Source organism: Pan paniscus, chromosome 3 (genome assembly GCF_029289425.2).
Source record: "Pan paniscus chromosome 3, NHGRI_mPanPan1-v2.0_pri, whole genome shotgun sequence".
NCBI lineage: Eukaryota > Metazoa > Chordata > Mammalia > Primates > Hominidae > Pan > Pan paniscus.
In genome coordinates, this window is record NC_073252.2 from 31,143,429 (window position 1) to 31,163,068 (window position 19,640).

Genomic DNA, 19,640 nt, shown 5'->3' on the forward strand with positions numbered 1-19,640 from the left:
TCAATAGCAGCTACACTTTCCAGTAATTTGATATATTAGAAAAGTGCTGTTATATAGCATCTTGAATATTGCATTTCAAGGAATTAAAAATAAGTAGATTATGGACCGGGCACTGTGGCTCACACCTGTAATCCCAGCAGTTAGGGAGGCCGAGGCAGGAGGATCACCTGAGGTCAGGAGTTTGACACCAGGTTGGCCAACATGGTGAAACCCTGTACCTACTAAAAATACAAAAATTAGCTGGGCGTGGTGGCGGGTGCCTGTAATCCCAGCTACTTGGGAGGCTGAGGCAGGAGAATCGTTTGAACCTAGGAGGTGGAGGTTGCAGTGACCCAAGATCATGCCACTGCACTCTAGCCTGGGTGACAGAGTAAGACTCAGTCTCAAAAATAAAATAAAATAAAGCAGATTATGGTCCCAGCAATAATTTTTAAAATGTGCATTGTTGAGGATCCAGATGCAAGGAAAAATATTATTAAACCAAGATTCAAGCTGATGACCTGTCTATGGACTTCTCAGCAACTGTGTATGAAGATGAAGATCACTGGGCTATGGAGACCTCCAGCAGGGGAGTTAAAGAAATGGGCTTCCTTAGCAACAAAAGCCAAAATAGACAAATGGGATCTGATTAACTAAAGAGCTTCTGCACAGCAAAAGAAACTCTCATCAGAGTGAACAGGCAACCTACAGAATGGGAGAAAATTTTTGCAATCTACCCATCGACAAAGGGCTAATATCCAGAATCTACAAAGAACTTAAACAAATTTACAAGAAAAAACAACCCCATCAAAAAGTGGGCAAAGAATATGAACTGACACTTCTCAAAAGAAGACATTTACTCAGCCAATGTCATATGCAAAAATGCTTATCATCACTGGTCATCAGAGAAATGCAAATTAAAACCACAATGAGATACCATCTCACACCAGTTAGAATGGTGATCATTAAAAAGTCAGGAAACAACAGATGCTGGAGAGGATGTAGAGAAATAGGAATGCTTTTACACTGTTGGTGGGGGTGTAAATTAGTTCAACCACTGTGGAAGACAGTGTGGCGATTCCTCAAGGATCTAGAACTAGAATTACCATTTGACCCAGCAATCCCATTACTGGGCATATACCCAAAGCATTATAAATCATGCTACTATAAAGACACATGCACACGTATGTTTATTGCGGCACTACTCACAATAGCAAAGACTTGAAACCAATCCAAATGTCCAGCAATGATAAACTAGATTAAGAAAATGTGGCACATATACACCACGGAATACTATGCAGCCATAAAAAGAATGAGTTCATGTCCTTTGCAGGGACATGGATGAAGCTAGAAACCATCATTCTAAGCAAACTATTACAAGGACAGAAAACCAAACACCGCATGTTCTCACTTGTAGGTGGGAGTTAAACAATTAGAACACATGGACACAGGGCAGGGAACACCACACACCAGGGCCGGTTGGGGGGTGAGGGGCTAGGGGAGGGATAGCATTAGGAGAAATACCTAAATTATGAGTTGATGGGTGCAGCAAACCAGCATGGCACATGTATGCCTATGTAACAAACCTGCACATTGTGCACATGTACCCTAGAACTTAAAGAATAATAAAAAAAAAAAGAAGAAAAGAAAAGAGAAAAAAGAAATGGGCTTCCTAATTAAAGAGTCCCCTATGGAGTACATTGATTAAAAATTGCAATGAAGAAAAAAGTGAAAGCACAAATGCCCAATGCTAAGGTGATATAGATTAATTAGAGAATGTACAGAGATAAGAAATTAGGATAGCATCCTTTAGTATAGTTGGCCATAAGGTGGAAAAATGTGGGAATGAGGAGCTTACAGTATTTTTGTCTCTCAGAATGTCACACAACAAAGATTAAATCAACTAGAAAATCTAGAAGAAACCAATAAATTTCTGGACACATACACACTCCCAAGACTAAACCAGGAAGAAGTTGAATCCCTGAATAGACCAATAACAAGTTCTGAAATTGAGGCAGTAATTAATTGCCTACCAACCAAAAAAAGCCCAGGACCAGAAGGATTCACAGCCAAATTCTACCAGAGGTACAAAGAGGAGCTGGTACCATTTCTTCTGAAACTATTCCAAACAATAGAAAAAGAGGATCTGGTACCATTTCTTCTGAAACTATTCTAAACAGTAGAAAAAGAGGGCCTCCTCCCTAACTCATTTTATGAGGCCAGCATCATCCTGATACCAAAAGCTGGCAGAGACACAGAAAAAAGAAAATTTCAGGCCAATATCCCTGATGAACATCCGTGTGAAAATCCTCGATAAAATACTGGCAAAGCAAATCCAGTAGCATATCAAAAAGCTTATGTACCACGATCAAGTCAGCTTCATCCCTGGGATGCAAGGCTAGTTCAACATATGCAAATCAATAAACATAGTCCATCATATAAACAGAACCAATGACAAAAACGACATGATTATCTCAATGGATGCAAAAAAGACCTTAGATAAAATTCAACACCCCTTCATGCTAAAAACACTCAAACTAGGTATTGATGGAACATATCTCAAAATAATAAGAACTATGTATGACAAACCTACAGCCAATATCATACTGAATGGGCCAAAGCTGCCGTTTGAAAAACGGCACAAGACAAGGATGCCCTCTCTCACCATTCCTATTCAACATAGAATCTGAAGTTCTGGCCAGGGCAATCAGGCAAGAGAAAGAAATAAATGGTATTCAAATAGAAAGAGAGGAAGTCAAATTATCTCTGTTTGCAGATGACATGATTGTATATTTAGAAAACCCATCTTCTCAGCCCAAAAACTCTTTAAGCTGATAAGCAATTTCAGCAAAGTCTCAGGATACAAAATCAATGTGCAAAAATCACAAGCATTCCTATACACCAGTAATAGACAAACAGCCAAATTATGAGCAAACTCCCATTTACAATTGCTACAAAGAGAATAAAATACTTAGGAATACAACTTACAAAGGATGTGAAGGACCTCTTCAAGGAGAACTACAAACCACTGCTCAAGGAAATAAGAGAGGACACAAACAGATGGAAAACATTCCATGCTCATGGGTAGGATGAATCAATATCGTGAACATGGCCATACTGACCAAAGTAATTTATAGATACAATGCTATTCCCATCAAGCTACCATTGACTTTCTTCACAGAATTAGAAAAAAATACTTTAAATTTCATTCGGAACCAAAAAAGAGCCCATATAGCCAAGAAAATCTTAAGCCAAAAGAACAAAGATGGAGGCATCACGCTACTTGACTTCAAACTATACTACAAGGCTACAGTAACCAAAACCTCGTGGTACTGGTACCAAAACAAATATGTAGACCAATGGAACAGAATGGAGGCCTCAGAAATAACACCACACATCTACAACCATCTGATCTTTGGCAAGCCTGACAAAAACAAGCAATGGAGAAAGGATTCCCTGTTTAATAAATGGTGTTGGGAAAACTGGCTAGCCATATGCAGAAAACTGAAACTGGACCCCTTCCTTACACCTTATACAAAAATTAACTCAAGATGGATTAAAGATTTATATGAAAGAGCTAAAACCATAAAAACCCTAGAAGAAAACCTAGGCAATACCATTCAGGACATAGGCATGGGCAAAGACTTCATGACTAAAACACCAAAAGCAATTGCAACAAAAGCCAAAATTGACAAATGGAATCTAATTAAAGAGCTTCTGCACAGCAAAAGAATCTATCAGAGTGAACAGGCAAACTACAGAATGGGAGAAAATTTTTGCATTCTATCCATCTGACAAAGGGCTAATATCCAGAATCCACAAGAAACTTAACAAATTTACAAGAAAATGCAACCCCATCAAAAAGTGGGCAAAGGGCCCCGTCCGGGAGGGAGGTGGGGGGGTCAGCCCCCCACCGGGCCAGCCGCCCCGTCGGGGAAGTGAGGGGCACCTCTGCCCGGCCGCCCCTACTGGGAAGTGAGGAGCCCCTCTGCCCGGCCAGCCACCCTGTCCGGGAGGGAGGTGGGGGGGCAGCCCCCTGCCTGGCCAGCCGCCCCGTCCGGGAGGGAGGTGGGGGGGGTCAGCCCCCCACCCGGCCAGCCGCCCCGTCTGCGAGGTGAGGGGCGCTTCTGCCCGGCCGCCCCTACTGGGAAGTGAGGAGCTCCTCTGCCCGGCCACCACCCCATCTGGGAGGTGTACTCAACAGCTCATTGAGAACGGGCCATGAAGACAATGGCGGTTTTGTGGAATAGAAAGGGGGGAAAGGTGGGGAAAAGATTGAGAAATCGGATGGTTGCCGTGTCTGTGTAGAAAGAGGTAGACATGGGAGACTTTTCATTTTCTTCTGTACTAAGAAAAATTCTTCTGCCTTGGGATCCTGTTGATCTGTGACCTTACCCCCAACCCTATGCTCTCTGAAACATGTACTGTATCCACTCAGGGTTGAATGGATTAAGGGCGGTGCAAGATGTGCTTTGTTAAACAGATGCTTGAAGGCAGCATGTTCGTTAAGAGTCATCACCACTCCCTAATCTCAAGTACCCAGGGACACAAACACTGCGGAAGGCCGCAGGGTCCTCTGCCTAGGAAAACCAGAGAACTTTGTTCACTTGTTTATCTGCTGACCTTCCCTCCACTATTGTCCTGTGACCCTGCCAAATCCCCCTCGGCGAGAAACACCCAAGAGTGATCAATAAAAAATAAAAAAATAAAAAATAAAAAAAAAAGTGGGCAAAGGATATGGACAGCCAAAAGAAGACATTTTTAAGCATCCAACAAACATAGAAAAAAAGTCCATCATCACCGGTCATCGGAGAAATTCAAATCAAAACCACAATGAGATACCCTCTCATACCAGTTAGAATGGTGATCATTAAAAAGTCAGGAAACAACAGATGCTGGAGAGGATGTGGAGAAATGGGAATGCTTTTACACTGTTGTTGGGAGCATAAATTAGTTCAACCATTCTGGAAGACAGGGTGGTGATTCCTCAAGGATCTGGAACTAGAAATACCATTTGACCCAGCAATCTCATGACTGGGTATATACCCAAAGGATTATAAATCGTGCTACTATAAAGACACATGCACACGTATGTTTATTGTAACACTATTCACAACAGCGAAGACTTGGAACCAACCCAAATGCCCATCAATATTAGACTGGATAAAGAAAATGTGGCACATACACACCATGGAATTCTATGCAGCCATAAAAAAGAATGAGTTCATGTTGTTTGCATGGACATGGATGAAGTTGGAAACCATCCTTGTCAGCAAACTAACACAGGAACAGAAAGCCAAACACCGCATGTTCTCACTCATAAGTGGGAGTTGAACAATGAAAACACATGGGCACAGGGAGAGGAACGTCACCTACCAGGGCCTTTTGGAGGTTGTGGGGGCAAGGGGAGGGAGAGCATTAGGAGAAATACCTAATGTAGATGATGGGTTGATGGGTGCAGCGAACCACCAGGGCATCTGTATACCTGTGTAACAAACCTGCACATTCTACACATGTATCCAGAACTTAATGTGTATTTTAAAAAATCACCCCCCGAAAAAAGAAAGAACTACTAGAACATAGCCATGTCCATTTATTTACAGATGTTCTATGGCTGTTTTTACACTCCATTGGCAAAGTCGAGTAGCTGTGGCAGAGACCTATGGCCCACAAAACCTAAAATATTTACTTTCTGGCATATTACAGAAAAAGTTTGCCAGACCCTTGACTAGGTTTAAAATAACGCAGCAATAACGAGCAAAACCTAAATTGAATGATTGTGTCAACAATATAGAGGAACCACAATTTGTGTTTTGGAATATAATATCTTTTTTAGAAGTTTTTAGAAAAACAATTGCTTACATTAACTAAGAGTTTTAGGCTTTGGCTATTCTGTTTCCTGACATTTTTCATTAGTGGCGGAAAAAACCCGAGAAGCTGACTTGCACTTTTAGGCTAGAGTAGTTCTTGCATTAGTCTGAATATTGAAATTCATTATTTTCTCCTCATTTGCAAAATCAGAATATTAATCTGATCCACATAGGGATGGCATGAAAAGTGACAACATAAATGAAATGATAGCATTTTCCTGGCACAGAGTAGCTGCTTTTAAAAAAAAAAAAAAACATTAATATCATTGTTTTGTTGCAATAATTAAATAGTTTGTAATCTACTGGACTAAGAATTATAATAAGCACCTACACTCATAATTTCTAAAGTACAGATATAAACAATAATGTCAAATATGTAATTGCATTCAAGTCAAAGGAAATAGTTATTTAACTTCTGCCCCAAATGAGAGTTTTAATTAACGAATCCAAATGTCTCAACATGTTTCTTGTTAATATCCTTTCATCTGCTATTGACTTGAAAGAAAGAAAGGCAGTTTGAAGTATGGAGGCATCTTGAAATGTTAGCAAAAGAAAACACCCCTAAAAAGTTTAAAGGCCTAACTAAAGTTTGTTTCAGAGTTCTGCCAGATATAGTCCAACTAATGCACTATGGAATCCTAAATATGTTTGTTCAATAGCCACTAACACTGGTTGAGACTGTTTGCAGATTAATCAGTGCCTGCTCATTTGCAAGGAAAGATCTCACAGCCTTAGCCCCTCTTTAAAAATGAAATGCAGCACTCCTTATAATACTGCAATGTTCTGCTCCATGACTGTTTCAGTGCTTTTTGACTGACAAAGAGAGTCATTAGAAGTCTGTTTGATGGACATAACTAAGTGAATTGGAAAAAATAAAAAAGCCTTTTCAGCCCATTCAGAAATAATTGATGTGACTGAGACAGCTGTATGTGAGTTCCAGATAAGGAGACGATTTATGGAGAAACTACTGAAGCTAAAAAGGAAGGTGCAGATTTAAAGTTCCCAATAAAGTTGTCTGTAAGACAAAGAGCAGTATTCAATGAGGAAAGAGATTTAACCTGAGGTTCTTTCCAATAGATGGCATCCTTAGGGTCCTATCCTTTTGCCAATAAAATCCCCATAAAGGTAGTGTCACTAGGTTATAAAAAATGGACTCCAAGCGGAAAGCATCTGCACTCTTAGCCTTGTGCTATATTTTCTGTTTTACTGTAACTATTGTGTACAGGTTGTAACTTAGAAAATTTTGCTTAGTAGATGAAAGGCACATATTTTTAATACGTCTGATTGTGGGACATAATATTTGCTTTTATGGTGTGATGGTTACTTTCTAATTAATCTAACCAGGATGGATAAAAATAAAGTTTTTAATATTATTATTATATATATATTTGTTAATATTCTTCTGGTCTCTATTGCTTTTCTTGGAAACTATACATGAACTTTTGGACAAATATTTTTCCAAATAGGTAACACCTGTGAATGTTACACATATTTTGCAATCATTGTATTCTGAAAGCAGAATACATTAATAATATAATATTAATAACATTAATAGTAATGTGAATTTCAAAATTAACTTCCTCAAATGTGCAGATTATAAGTAGTAAATGTTACTACATCAGTACTTTCAAAAAGGTAGGGTGGTTATATAGTTCTCTAAAATTAAAAAAATAATAAAAATGAAGTCACAAAACAAAATAAAAAATAAAGAAGTTATTATAGTACAATTTTGACTTCTGCTTTCTAGAGATTTAAAAATATGGACTTTTTTGAAAATTGTTTCAGTCTTCTAGTGAATTTGAAATATGTGGACTTAACTTTCCTTGAACTCTCTGTGTGGAGAGCGGGATAGAATTTGGCTGCTAGTTTATTTTTTGAAAAAAAGGTACAGTTTTTGAGAGCTTTCCATGTCGTCTCTAAATCTGTCAACTGCCTACATTTAGGGTGACTGTTAGGTGCTTTATGTTATCAATCACAGAGATGCAATTTTACGAAAGGGAATAATGAATCAAATGCTCACCTCATTTTCCCTTCATGAGTGCCTTATCCTTTGCAATAATGTCATTAGAACAGAAGCCTTCTTTCTGTAATCCAGATGGATTCTAATTCTTCTCTTTATCTAAGAAGGCAGTCTTTCTCTTGATCCCAGTTTCACCAATATGCCCATTTTAGCATCTGTTTATATTTTTCAGAAAACAAAACTATCCAATGCAAATGCATTTACTGGATATGTCACATAGTACACCCCACAGGAGTCAATTTAATAAATCCTAATTTGCTATGTTTGTCCTTTTAAGTCTCTGAGATTAGTTTCATTCAGAAATGATCACTGTAATCGCACACCCCTTCCTCTGGTCTCACCCACATTTTAGGGCAGAGGGGAGGATATGAAAAGGCCTCCCAACAGCAGAAGAGCAAGCATGGCAGATAGAGGACCTCTCCCTTAACACTTTTGCCTACTCGTGTGGCCTCTAGATTTCCAGAAAATAAAGTGAATAAAATTAAATAAGGAGAGAACAATGTTCATTATAAGTATATGGTAGTTTAAAAAAGTGTCAGCTCTAATGCATTTCCATCAGCTGGAGGCTTAGAGGGAGAATGATGGTACGTACAATGCTCCAGGAATTGTACATTATCTGGGTTTTGCCTTTGAATATATTTGTAACAAACTCTAAAATGTCTGAGTAGTACCTATAGGAGGGTATGTCCTTAAGTGAAAGTCTCTAGTATGTCATAATGGAAACAAAAATAGTTGATAAATACCATTCCAAAATAACTGAATAGAGAAATATTCATGCTTAATGAATGATTAGATTCAAATAGCTTTTAAAAATGTTGAGTATTATTGTATGTACATATTTGCATTACAAATAATTTGCATTTAGGAAAATAAAATTTTAGCACTTTAATAGGATAATTAGGTTTGAAATTTTGTGTGGATTTTAGAAATTCTATTTAGAAGCTTTACTTGGCCAGCTCTATATTTTCTCAAAAAGCATCAAAACAATGGGCCATAACTCTAGTTATATAGCTGTGGCCTGAGGTATACTACCGTTTATAGTATATGTCTTTGAGGGAGCTTAAGGCTCTTTTTATAAACTATCTCATTAATTCTGAGAGAATGTAAGTTAGCAAGGGGCAGTTACTATTGTCTCCATTGTACATACCCTGAGCCTAAGGCACAACAACCAAAAATCAGGTAACTTGTCCTCGAGGTCACGTAAGGTTTCTTGGAATAGAATTCTTTTCTTGTTCTGTTATTTTTTGTGTACTGTTTCTTTCCCATTAAACACACATACACACACATACCCCATTAATAAAATTCCTCAAAATAGTTTAATGTTTTTATAATTATTCTGATTTTATTTCTCTCTTAATTCTAGCTAGCTTGTCTTCTTTGCTCTCTTTCATTCTGCTCCCACCTTATCTTTTTGAGCACCCCTTTTTGCTTACATCTCCAAATGTTTATTTTAAAGCAAACCTTCTTCAGTGCCAATGAAGAAAGACACAAATGTAGATCAATAAATCAAACACTTTACAGAAATCTTTGTTTTAACTTCTACCCTATTTCTCTCTTTTTTCATATTTTTAAGAATAGTAGTACATTCCCACTTTCTCTATTTCTCCATTGATTGACAAGCCAATCTTCTATTTCTTTTGGTCCAACCTACAATTGTTCCCCAGGGTTTAGAGATACTATAGCCACAGTGGCCTTCTAAAGGATAAATCCAATGGGCATGTGGTAGTCAGCATCCTTCTTAATGTCTCTGATGCTTTTGATCACATAGGATTGCCTTTCTGGAAATGTTACGCTTCCTTGACTTCTGAGTTTTGAAAGTGACCTGCTTTTCATTCTCACCTCTGTTGTTGTTGTTGTTGTTGTTTTTGAGATGGAGTCTCGCTCTGTCAGCAGGCTAGAGTGCGGTGGCGCGATCTCGGCTCACTGCAACCTCTGCCTCCCGGGTTCAAGCGATTCTCCTGCCTCAACCTCCCAAGTAACTGGGATTATAGACACGTACCACCACGTCCAGCTAATTTTTGTAGTTTTGGTAGAGACGGGGTTTCACCATGTTGGCCAGGATGGTCTCAATCTCTTGACCTCATGATCCGCCCACCTCAGCCTCCCAAAAGTGCTGGGATTACAGGTGTGAGTCACTGAGCCTGGCCCTCACCCTTTTTTTCAAATTGCTTGCTTCTAGCAATATGGAGTATGGAATCCATAATCAACTCCCAAATATTTATTATCTATCCAATTTCTTTTAGAGATCTCAACCAACAAACCACTGCCTTTGCAGTGCCTGCCCTAAATTCCTGAGTGTTACAGCATGTTGTTTATGCCTCCATTTTGCTGGAAACTTGATCACATTATATTTTTGTGCTTTTATGTACTGATAAGGTTTTGAGTTTCTTAAATGTGTAGAATCATTGTTGGAGCACCCTCGAAACCCTGGAAAATAATGGGCATAAAAATAAATGGAGGTCTAGCGAATTAATGACTCAATCCAATCAGCTATATGGGCTTTCTTCATAATGGCCTTGCTGTCCATTTTCACTGCCACTACCTTCTCTCAGCCTTACCTCTCGCTAGGTAAATATTTCATTATACTTTATCTTCTAGCATAATCTTCTGCCTTCAACATTTCTTCTTCCTCCTCTTTCATAAGGAACTGTCAGAAAATGTCTTCATTATTGGCCTTTTATTTAGATAATTCACTTACCTAAAGAAATTCTTTGATTTTCACTCTCTTGTTTTAATTCATTCACACATCTCATCCACAGGTTTTGGAATAATTTTCTTTAAGATCTCTGTCTTGCAGTACTTATTCAAGTCTGTAGCTTGTCTTCATAATTTCAAAGAGCTGGCAGACTGTCACTCTTCCTCAAGCTCTTTTGCTTTCTCTTCTATTAAATAGACCAATTTACATTTACAAGACACAAAATCGTTTATCACCCCAGACAGAAAAATGCAAAGTTCAGACACTGCAATTTACTAAATGTCTTTATGACCATACTTTTAAGTCTCAAGATGGAACCAGGAGTCTACTGACTCTCCCTGGAAACTATTTTATACCCTTAAAGAACCAGCTAATTGCCTGGAGCACATTGCTTTTTGAACCTCTACCTATGTTCTTCCTGACAATAAAGTTTCTCATTCCTTTCTGCGCCTCTTCATTAGCTGGGGATTTTTAAAAACTCCCGATCTCTGAGTCCCGCCCTGAATGCTGATTCATTGGGTTTAAGTTGGGACCAGATATTGGCATTTGTTTTTTTCACAAGTTCTCTGGGTGATACTAAGTCACATCTAGGTTGAAGAATTATCACGTAAGCTATTCTACTTCAGAGTATCAGTAATTAACAAAGTGACAGTTACATATATAATGCAAATTCATTCTCTGTCAGGAGCTGACACTCTGCTTTACATTTCTGCTTTAGTCAATCTTTCTAGAATATATAAATAATATGAATATGGTGTCATAACCTTTGTGGTAAAACTGAACCATCTTTTCAAGACTCAATTGTCTGCCTCTCTCTCTTGCTGTTTCTCTCTCTGTCTCTCTCTAATTTCATCTAACTCTGTATGTCTGATATACTATTTAAATTAAATCTTAACTGTTGCATCAATGGGAGCTCTTTCAGAATTTTCACTTCTGTATTTATTTGGTTCACACTGCCAACTTAAATACTTGGCCACAAAAAATTTATTATTCAAAACTATCAAAATGAATTTGAAGAGCTAGTGATATAATGCTGATACCATACTATAACATTCTAATTAAAATATTTTAAAATATGAATAAAAATGATAGGTGTGATATAATCCGTTGTATGATACATTTTATTTTGAATATTTATTGTGAGTTATGTTTTTATAAATTCAGATATTATTTTAAATGCAAAAAGCATTTTATACAAGAAAGAAAGAATTGATGGATCTAAGTATTTTCTAATATATAAATAGATAAAAATATTTTTAAATTATGCCATTTTTACTTCTAAAATAATTTATAGAGATTAAAATATGCACAGTCAAAATAGGGTAGGAAATCAAGAAAACAAAATGCGTAGATTCATAGCAGTCATTATATAGTACATTACAGATAAATCATTATTTTATTGTTAACATTTTTCATTATAAACATAGCTATCACCGGTTTCTCTGCTAGCCTATCCACTTTTTGTGGAATAAACATTTAAGCACAGATTCCAAAATTTTTCCAAAATTATTCCAAACTTCACCCAAATGTCACTCTTTTTTTCCACTTTTATATCAAAATGAAACACCATTTCTAATCATTTCTTATTTTCTGTTTCTAAGTTTATTGGTATATCTTATGTATTTCTGTATTCATTTTGAGTTTTCTTTTTGTGTTAATGAAGGTATTCTAAAAGATTTGAAAGTCATTAAAATAGAATTAAGAACAGCAGTTGACCCTCCTTTCTCTTTTTATGTATGTGTTTGTTTTTAAACCCGTTGCTATGTCTTCAAATGATAATATGTCTGCATGACCCTTGGCATTCTTAGCTAAATTCAACATTGTCATTAAAATTTCATTGCCCAGAAGTGTTTACTGATTATTTTGTGTGTGTGGAACAATGTGGTTTTAGGAGACTGTCAGTGGTCTCATTTCCAAGGTGAGACCAAAAACATTAAACAGTCACAGGTGTGAGAAGTTGGGTGGATGGGGTGGGTGGGGTGGGCGAGGGGTGGGAGAAAAGAAAATACATACAGACAGGTAAAAATGAGAGTACAAATTGATTTCTTCATTTTTTTAAATACAGGGTATTTACATTTCTTTATTTTTTTTTAAATACAGGGTAAAATATCGCAACTATATTACCATAAAGAAATATGAGAATCATTAGTGAAATAAGAATAATGTTTCTAGAAAGTTTATTGTCAGTAAATTTAAATCCATAACATACATGCTATGTATACTGAAAATATTTGTAATTGTTTATAGATACTGCAGTTCCAATTCAGTGAAACATTATAAAGAAGAGAACATGAATTAAATGTTTTCCTTTTGTATTAAGATTCAGCTATTCTGATTTTGACTTTGAATTAGAATAAAAAGGAAACTTTCTAAAGATTGTACACTTCAAATAAGTACATGAATTGTGAGCTACTGGGTTAAAATTACCAATAATTCACAATGTTTTCAGCTAGTCTTCCATCTATGACAAAATAAAGGGTAATTTTATGGAAGCATGTGTTTGTCTTTAGCAAAGCTAATTTATAAATTAGGGGGAGATGTTATAACTCTTCTTAGCTTTCCCATTAATAACCTCCCATGTGCATATAATCCTTAATATTTCTAAAATTCTACTGGTCCAGGTTGTAATTAGTAATTTGTATCATGAACATTCAAGTTATAAAGGTGCAAAAAAGGTTTTGTAACCTTTCACTATTTTCTAGCAACATTAATTTTTTACTTTGTAGTAAAAAGAAACAGTCTGAGTTATAAGTTTAAAAATATGTACACTTCTGACATTTTCAAATTCATGCAGCAGCTTTATGGATACAACTATTGCCAAGAATAATCTCAGACTGACATTACAGAACATTTTAATATGTTTTTCCAAATTATTATTCCTATGTAGCACTGTCAATACATGGCATTGGTTTGTTCCTTTAATGAGCCTAATTTATTTTAATTTATTTTATTTTGTGGTTAACTAAGACAATCTGCAAATACCTTCCATAGTAAATCTTCAGTCCAGCCATTGTCAGTAACATAGTAAATTGGGGGGTTCAACTGGATAAAGTTTCATAAAATTTTTTAAAAACAAATTAAAGGCTGTACATGATTTTACTTTATTGAACAAATCACAAACAGTAATATTAAGGACATACAACTAAACTTTATAGTTTATTCCCTACTCACTGTTTAGGGATACTTTTATCTATTATTTCAATATGACTCTTACAATTTCAAGGTCCATAGGCAATATTTTTATAGGAATGATGTAATAAACATATTTCTGTTTCCTAGCACTGCATCTAAATTCCTATTTGTCAGCTGTACTTTGAACAGTTTAAGTCAACTGCCAGCCCATTTGATTTTATAGCTTTGTATCATATGGACAAAGTATTTAAAAATTGAGTCTTCTTACAATGGATTAGTTCAATATTTACTGCCTTCACAAATCACTGACCTTGTTTTTTTAGAGGCCATTTCTGGAAAGCATATCTGAAGTGAATACTATAGAATAGAAAAAGGTTGAATATGTGGAACTAACATATCAGATTTAAATGTATGTTTTAGTGAAATTACTGTTTTTTTATCTCTGTTTCTGAAAGGGAATTTCCAGTTTTTCCATAAAAAAATCTAAGCTCTAGACATTGCCTTAGATAATACATAGTTAACTAATGCAGTTTCAACATATCTATTCATTTTGTATTGAATTAGTTGCCAGTAGACCTTAATGTATGTAATTTATGTATTTTTTAAAATAAGATCATTTACAATCTTACATCGTAGTGACATTCAGAATCTTTTCTTTTACAGCCATTTCGTAGAGTGACGTTTTCTGTTGTGAGTCAGCCTCAGGACCCACATCAGGGGTCACTGCAGAGTTGCTATGACAGCGGGCTGGAGGAGTCAGAAACACCAAGCAGTAAGAGTTCATCAGGGCCAAGACTGGGTGCCCTTCCACTCCCAGAGGACAACTATGAAAGGACCACGCCGGATGGCAGTGTTGGTGAGGCAGAGCATATGGAAAATGGTAGGGGCAAACACAACATCCACACACATAATCACGCTAGTGAGCCGTAATAAGTAGACTCGCGAAGGTCAGTCTAAAACCAAAATAAAATAGCTGACATTAAAACCATTTTATTTCAAGTGATAAATATTTGCTAAAATACAGAAATGCCAAATAAAGGAACATAACTCTGTAGATAAAATTCACCCAAATTGCACCATCATTTTAAAACATCCTGTCAGAAATAAACGCACTTATAAATAAATCAGAACAGGGCCCACTATGAAGGAAGCTAAATAAGTGCAGAATTCCTAAACAATAGTCACCAAGAAAGGTCTTGTCTAATTGTTTTCTTCTATTCATTTTTGTCATGCAACTATTTCTTCAATTGCAACTGTCCAGACTTAGTGAAAGGAAATGAAAGAAACATACCTTGCTCTACCTTTTCTTGTCCTAGATGTTTAGAAAAGCATTTTCAAACCTCTCCTTTCCCGTGATCACTGAATAGAGTCAAAAGAGAACAGTACTACTTTGTTCTCCATAGTATGCAATAAATGCTATTAGAATTTCCCTCTTATTTAAGTATAAGGGTTTTTTTTTATTTTTATGTGAGAGAAAGGAAGGAAAATAAATCATAATACTCCATATTTTTATACTGTTTTGAGGTGATTCTCATAATTACCACAATTGGCCTTGTATACATTTTCTTTTAAGTTATACATTTAGATTGCAAATAGCACTTATAAAACGTTCCACATTTGTTTATATTCCCAGAGATAATTTGGTGATTTATTTTCTGGATTTTGAGTCATAAGTAAATGCCTGAGGAATAGGTTTGTGTCAAATAATGGAATGGTAAAATTCATCCTAACTTCATTATTCTTTCAAATATGAAGAGAGAAATGGTTAAACAGAGAGAAAGGAAAGGAATCACACTCATTTTATCCCTAGTAAAACTTGCAGTGGATTTATGTCTTTTGCCATCTCAACCCCCGAGTGACATAAGACGCTCTAACTTTTTGTTATATATCCGTTTCTTTAGTGCTGATATATATGCAAGTAGAGCATATTGATGCAGGAGAAAGACTGATTTTCTTCTGTAAGTTTACCTATGAATATTAAAATCCAACATTAGAATATAATATATCATAAATGACCCCAAATGAAAGTATTGCTAAATTATATTACGCTAAATAATTATTTATCCACATTGTTCTTGGTTAAGAAAATATGATATCAGGGTCTGATGATTGACGTCCCTCTTGATTAATTTTGCAGAGTTAAAATGGCATTTTGCCTTATGGCTATAAAAGCATGCTTATCTGTGTGTATGGTGGTGTGTGCTTATGTGGATGGGAGTCTGGTGTGGTTTCTAAGAATTACCTTTTTTTAGTAATTTTTTTAATGGGCATATAATTTTGGTATGAATTGCAATGCTGATGAATATATATTTAAGGCAGATATGTTTAAAATTATTTGGAAAAAGAAATTAAACTAAAGATACTGTAATTACATACATACTATGTAATTACATATGTAATTTGGATGTCAGCTTTATTAAAAAAGGACTTTGTACCCCTGGCATTATAATCATTTTTCAACGTTAGTTTCTGTTTTATTAGTTTATGGGGATTCATCACCTTTAAAATAAGAAATGTGATGAATAATTAAAAGATAATTATGTAATTACATGTATGTAGTCACATGTAATTGCATGTATGTAGTCACATGTACTATAGTGTATTATGTTACATATGTGTAATGTGTAATTACGTATGTGTGATATATGTAATATATAATACGTATATAGTACATATAATTACATATATGTACATATATATGTAATTACAGTATTTTTAATATAGATAGATGATAAATAGAGCATACCTAGGAAGGCAGGATTAATTTAATTTAGGGGTATTACTACATCTGAGATTACCTTTTCATGAGAACATATAATTTTGTTTGTGTTTTAAAAAGTGCTTATTCTTACTGTAAAGAACAGAATGTACAATTAAATCTTTATTTTTTGGATGTCAGCTTTATTAAAAAAGGACTTTGCACCACTGGCATTATAATCATTTTTTAATGTTAGTTTCTGTTTTATGAGTTTATGGGGATTCATCACCTTTAAAATAAGAAAGAAATGATAAATAATTAAAAGATAATTATATATGACAAACACATATCAGTTACCTTTTAGGAAACACACATGTCATGGAAAACTTAACAGGTGAGCTTGTTAATAAAATAGAAAGTATACTGAGAAAGAGTTCCAAAAAACGACTTTTAATTCTTTTTTAGAACCAAGTTTTTAAGGCCTGTCAAAAGCAAGGGTCATGATAATGTAACGGATCTTTCCTGATTTTGTATGTGACCAACACTTGAAAGTCAGAGTTTATATGACCATTTGTCATCTACTGGCTGTGATTCATGTTAGCCTTGATCTATAAGTAATGACAAAATGAGATGCGATGCACTATGGGTGATCTAAATGTAGCAGTTGACCGTTGAGTAACAAATTTGTTGGGTCCATGTTTTCAGACTACTCATCTAGTCATAAAGTGCAATTGTATTGCTTAAATTCTGGTAATTTCATCTTCAGTATTAATGGATCATTCTGACATAAATAGAATTGGAATTGAAACCTGTCAAGTATTCATTTGTCACATTTAATTGGAATCCAGGTAATCTGTAGTTTTTTGCTTGGCTAGGTTTTAATCAGGATTTGTATTGGATTTTCATTTGGATTTTCCATTAAAATACCATTTTGGATGCTGTGCTAGTTCCTAATTATTATTATCTCAAATAGTTTTCTTGAATTTTAACCTATGTGAAACAATGCAGTTATCAGCAAGTGTTTGGGATTAACTTTCATTGTAAAGTTTAGAAGATAATTTCTAGTGCAATAACAAGTAAAATTTCAATGCCATGCTAACAAACCAGGAATAAGTTAGGATAGCTAATGATAAAAATACATTTTCACAAATGCGGAGAAGGAACAGAAACAGGAAAATTTAAGTGAAATGTACTTACATTTTACAAAAGCGTTATCTTCCTTCTGTACTGTAGTATGATGAATACAATTTCATTCAAAGGGCCTGTGTGTTAATTCCCTGTTTAACAAGCTTTACGCTATATTCTAAAACACATTACCACCAAATGTAGAATGAGGTTTTATTCTCTTATTAGCTAAGGAAAAAGAATATACCATAAGAATAAATATAATTTCTTACCACCGGAATCTAATAACGTAGAATGAGATCCACCATTTTAAAGTTCCAAATCTGTAGAATGCCACAGACCCCTGGAAAGTAATACTAGAAATTACCCCATTTAAAAAATATTTTAAGAAAACCTTATTAGTTATACATTTATTTGTGACAAAGATTACTAATATATATTTCTTTGCCTTTAATTATCCTCAACATTATGATAATTTCATGCTAATCCTCTAATATCAATCTAATCAAAGATTGAGGAAATTGGTTATTTGTTTCATTAAAATACATTTAGCAATAAAGTAATAATTCATATAGAGTTTATGGGGGGAAATAGGTAATACAAACATTTGACAATGAAAATGTTAGAATAATTGATGCATATTGCAATGAATTGGTAATTCAAGTTAAAAACCAAACATTAGGCTTAAAAGCACCATCTCATTCAAGGCAAGCATTGACTATGCAAGAGTTTGCTCTTATTTTAATTATGCAGTAGTCTTCAGACTTTCTCTTGGAGTGGGATACAATGGTTTCTTTAGGTCTATTGTATTTATCCTGGTCCCTACCTTCATGCCATGACCTACTTAATCTTTCCAAAGCCCCCTCTAAATTATCTTTGCAAAGCCAGTTTGCCTTTGCTATGTAAGTCTTTATGATAATTAGTGTTTAATAAGCTCAGATATAGAAAACACCTCGCTTGGCTTCTCATCTCAATTTTGCCATCAGCATTGGGTAGGCTACTGTCTAAGGAAATTGATAAATCAACTCTGAAATCTTACTCTGTTCCAGGTCCAATAATCTGTGATTCTCTTACATTCAATTTTTCTTGTATCTTTTACGCTATAGAATGGAGACATTTGTCTCATAGTAAGATAGTGAGTGAATTTGACAAGGTATGTTAATGTGGGCAGGCCAGTAGTGATTCTAGGGCCTTTCTCTCAACCCACACAGCAAGTGCATTTTAATAGTAGAAAATGCATTTATTACATAAATCAAAGGAGTGGACTGAATCAAATGGTGTGATTTCTGGCCAGGTGGGTGGAAATGTTGGCACCATAGTAGGCCAGTGTGGGAGACAGCTGTGGAGCCTCCTTCAGATCCCACTATGCAAGAACCATCTGTAGATCTGATCAAGCCCTGGGTGCAATGCCCTTGAAATACATGAATTATGATTAAGACATTTCACAATAGAATAAGCACATGTGTTTTCTTACTTAACAATGTGAACTTTGGTCAGAGTACAAATGAAAAAAAAAGGTAGGAAATAATATATATTTTTCTGTAGGTAGATTTTCTTAAATATCACACCATAAAAATAAATTAAAAAAAAAACAGCAGATGATCCATAAACCAGGTTTATAACAAGTTAAATGAGGTTAGAAATTTGGCCACTCTAAATCCCTAATTCGTTTTATGCCTCTTGATTTTCTCAGATCTTTAAATAATACTTTTGACTTTATACGTGAATATTTTTGAACTTTCCCTTTCCAAACTTCCTTACTTTGTCACACTTATATAAGCTAAGCTCAACTGTTTGATTCATTCCATTTCCTTCATCTCTTCATTCTACATGCATTATACCTTGTCCTTGATTATTTAAACATGCTGCAGTAAACCATGGACTTTTCATATTGCTTTTAGACAGTGTATTTGAAATATCATTGAGAATAAGCCACTGATTTTAAATGGCCAAGTGTAATGAGCATAGAGACCAAAGGCATATCTTTGTATGAGATAAAGGACCTCCTCTTTCTCTCTCCTTTTCTCCTGTCTCCCAATTTTCAAGCAGGCGTCTGTCAGGCAAAGTTGTCTAGTTATTGGTTTGTGCTGATTTCATGTAGATTGAGCAAACTTCTCTAGC

At 35.4% G+C, this 19,640-nt stretch overlaps 1 protein-coding gene across 6 annotated transcripts in view; it reads left to right on the top strand.

Annotated features, from left to right (window-relative positions):
* Nucleotides 1-19,640, top strand: part of PCDH7 (protocadherin 7) — a 428,766-nt gene that overhangs the window by 190,219 nt on the left and 218,907 nt on the right. For 2 of the 6 annotated variants that reach the window (XM_034958416.3, XM_034958412.3), the window contains exon 2: nt 14,360-14,576. The exons of 1 other annotated variant lie outside the window; for it this stretch is intronic. In XM_034958416.3, the coding sequence (XP_034814307.1) occupies nt 14,360-14,576 (217 nt within the window). The remainder of the gene's footprint in view (nt 1-14,359; nt 14,577-19,640) is intronic. 3 more of the 6 variants (XM_034958414.3, XM_034958415.3, XM_034958413.3) reach the window with 2 other exon arrangements.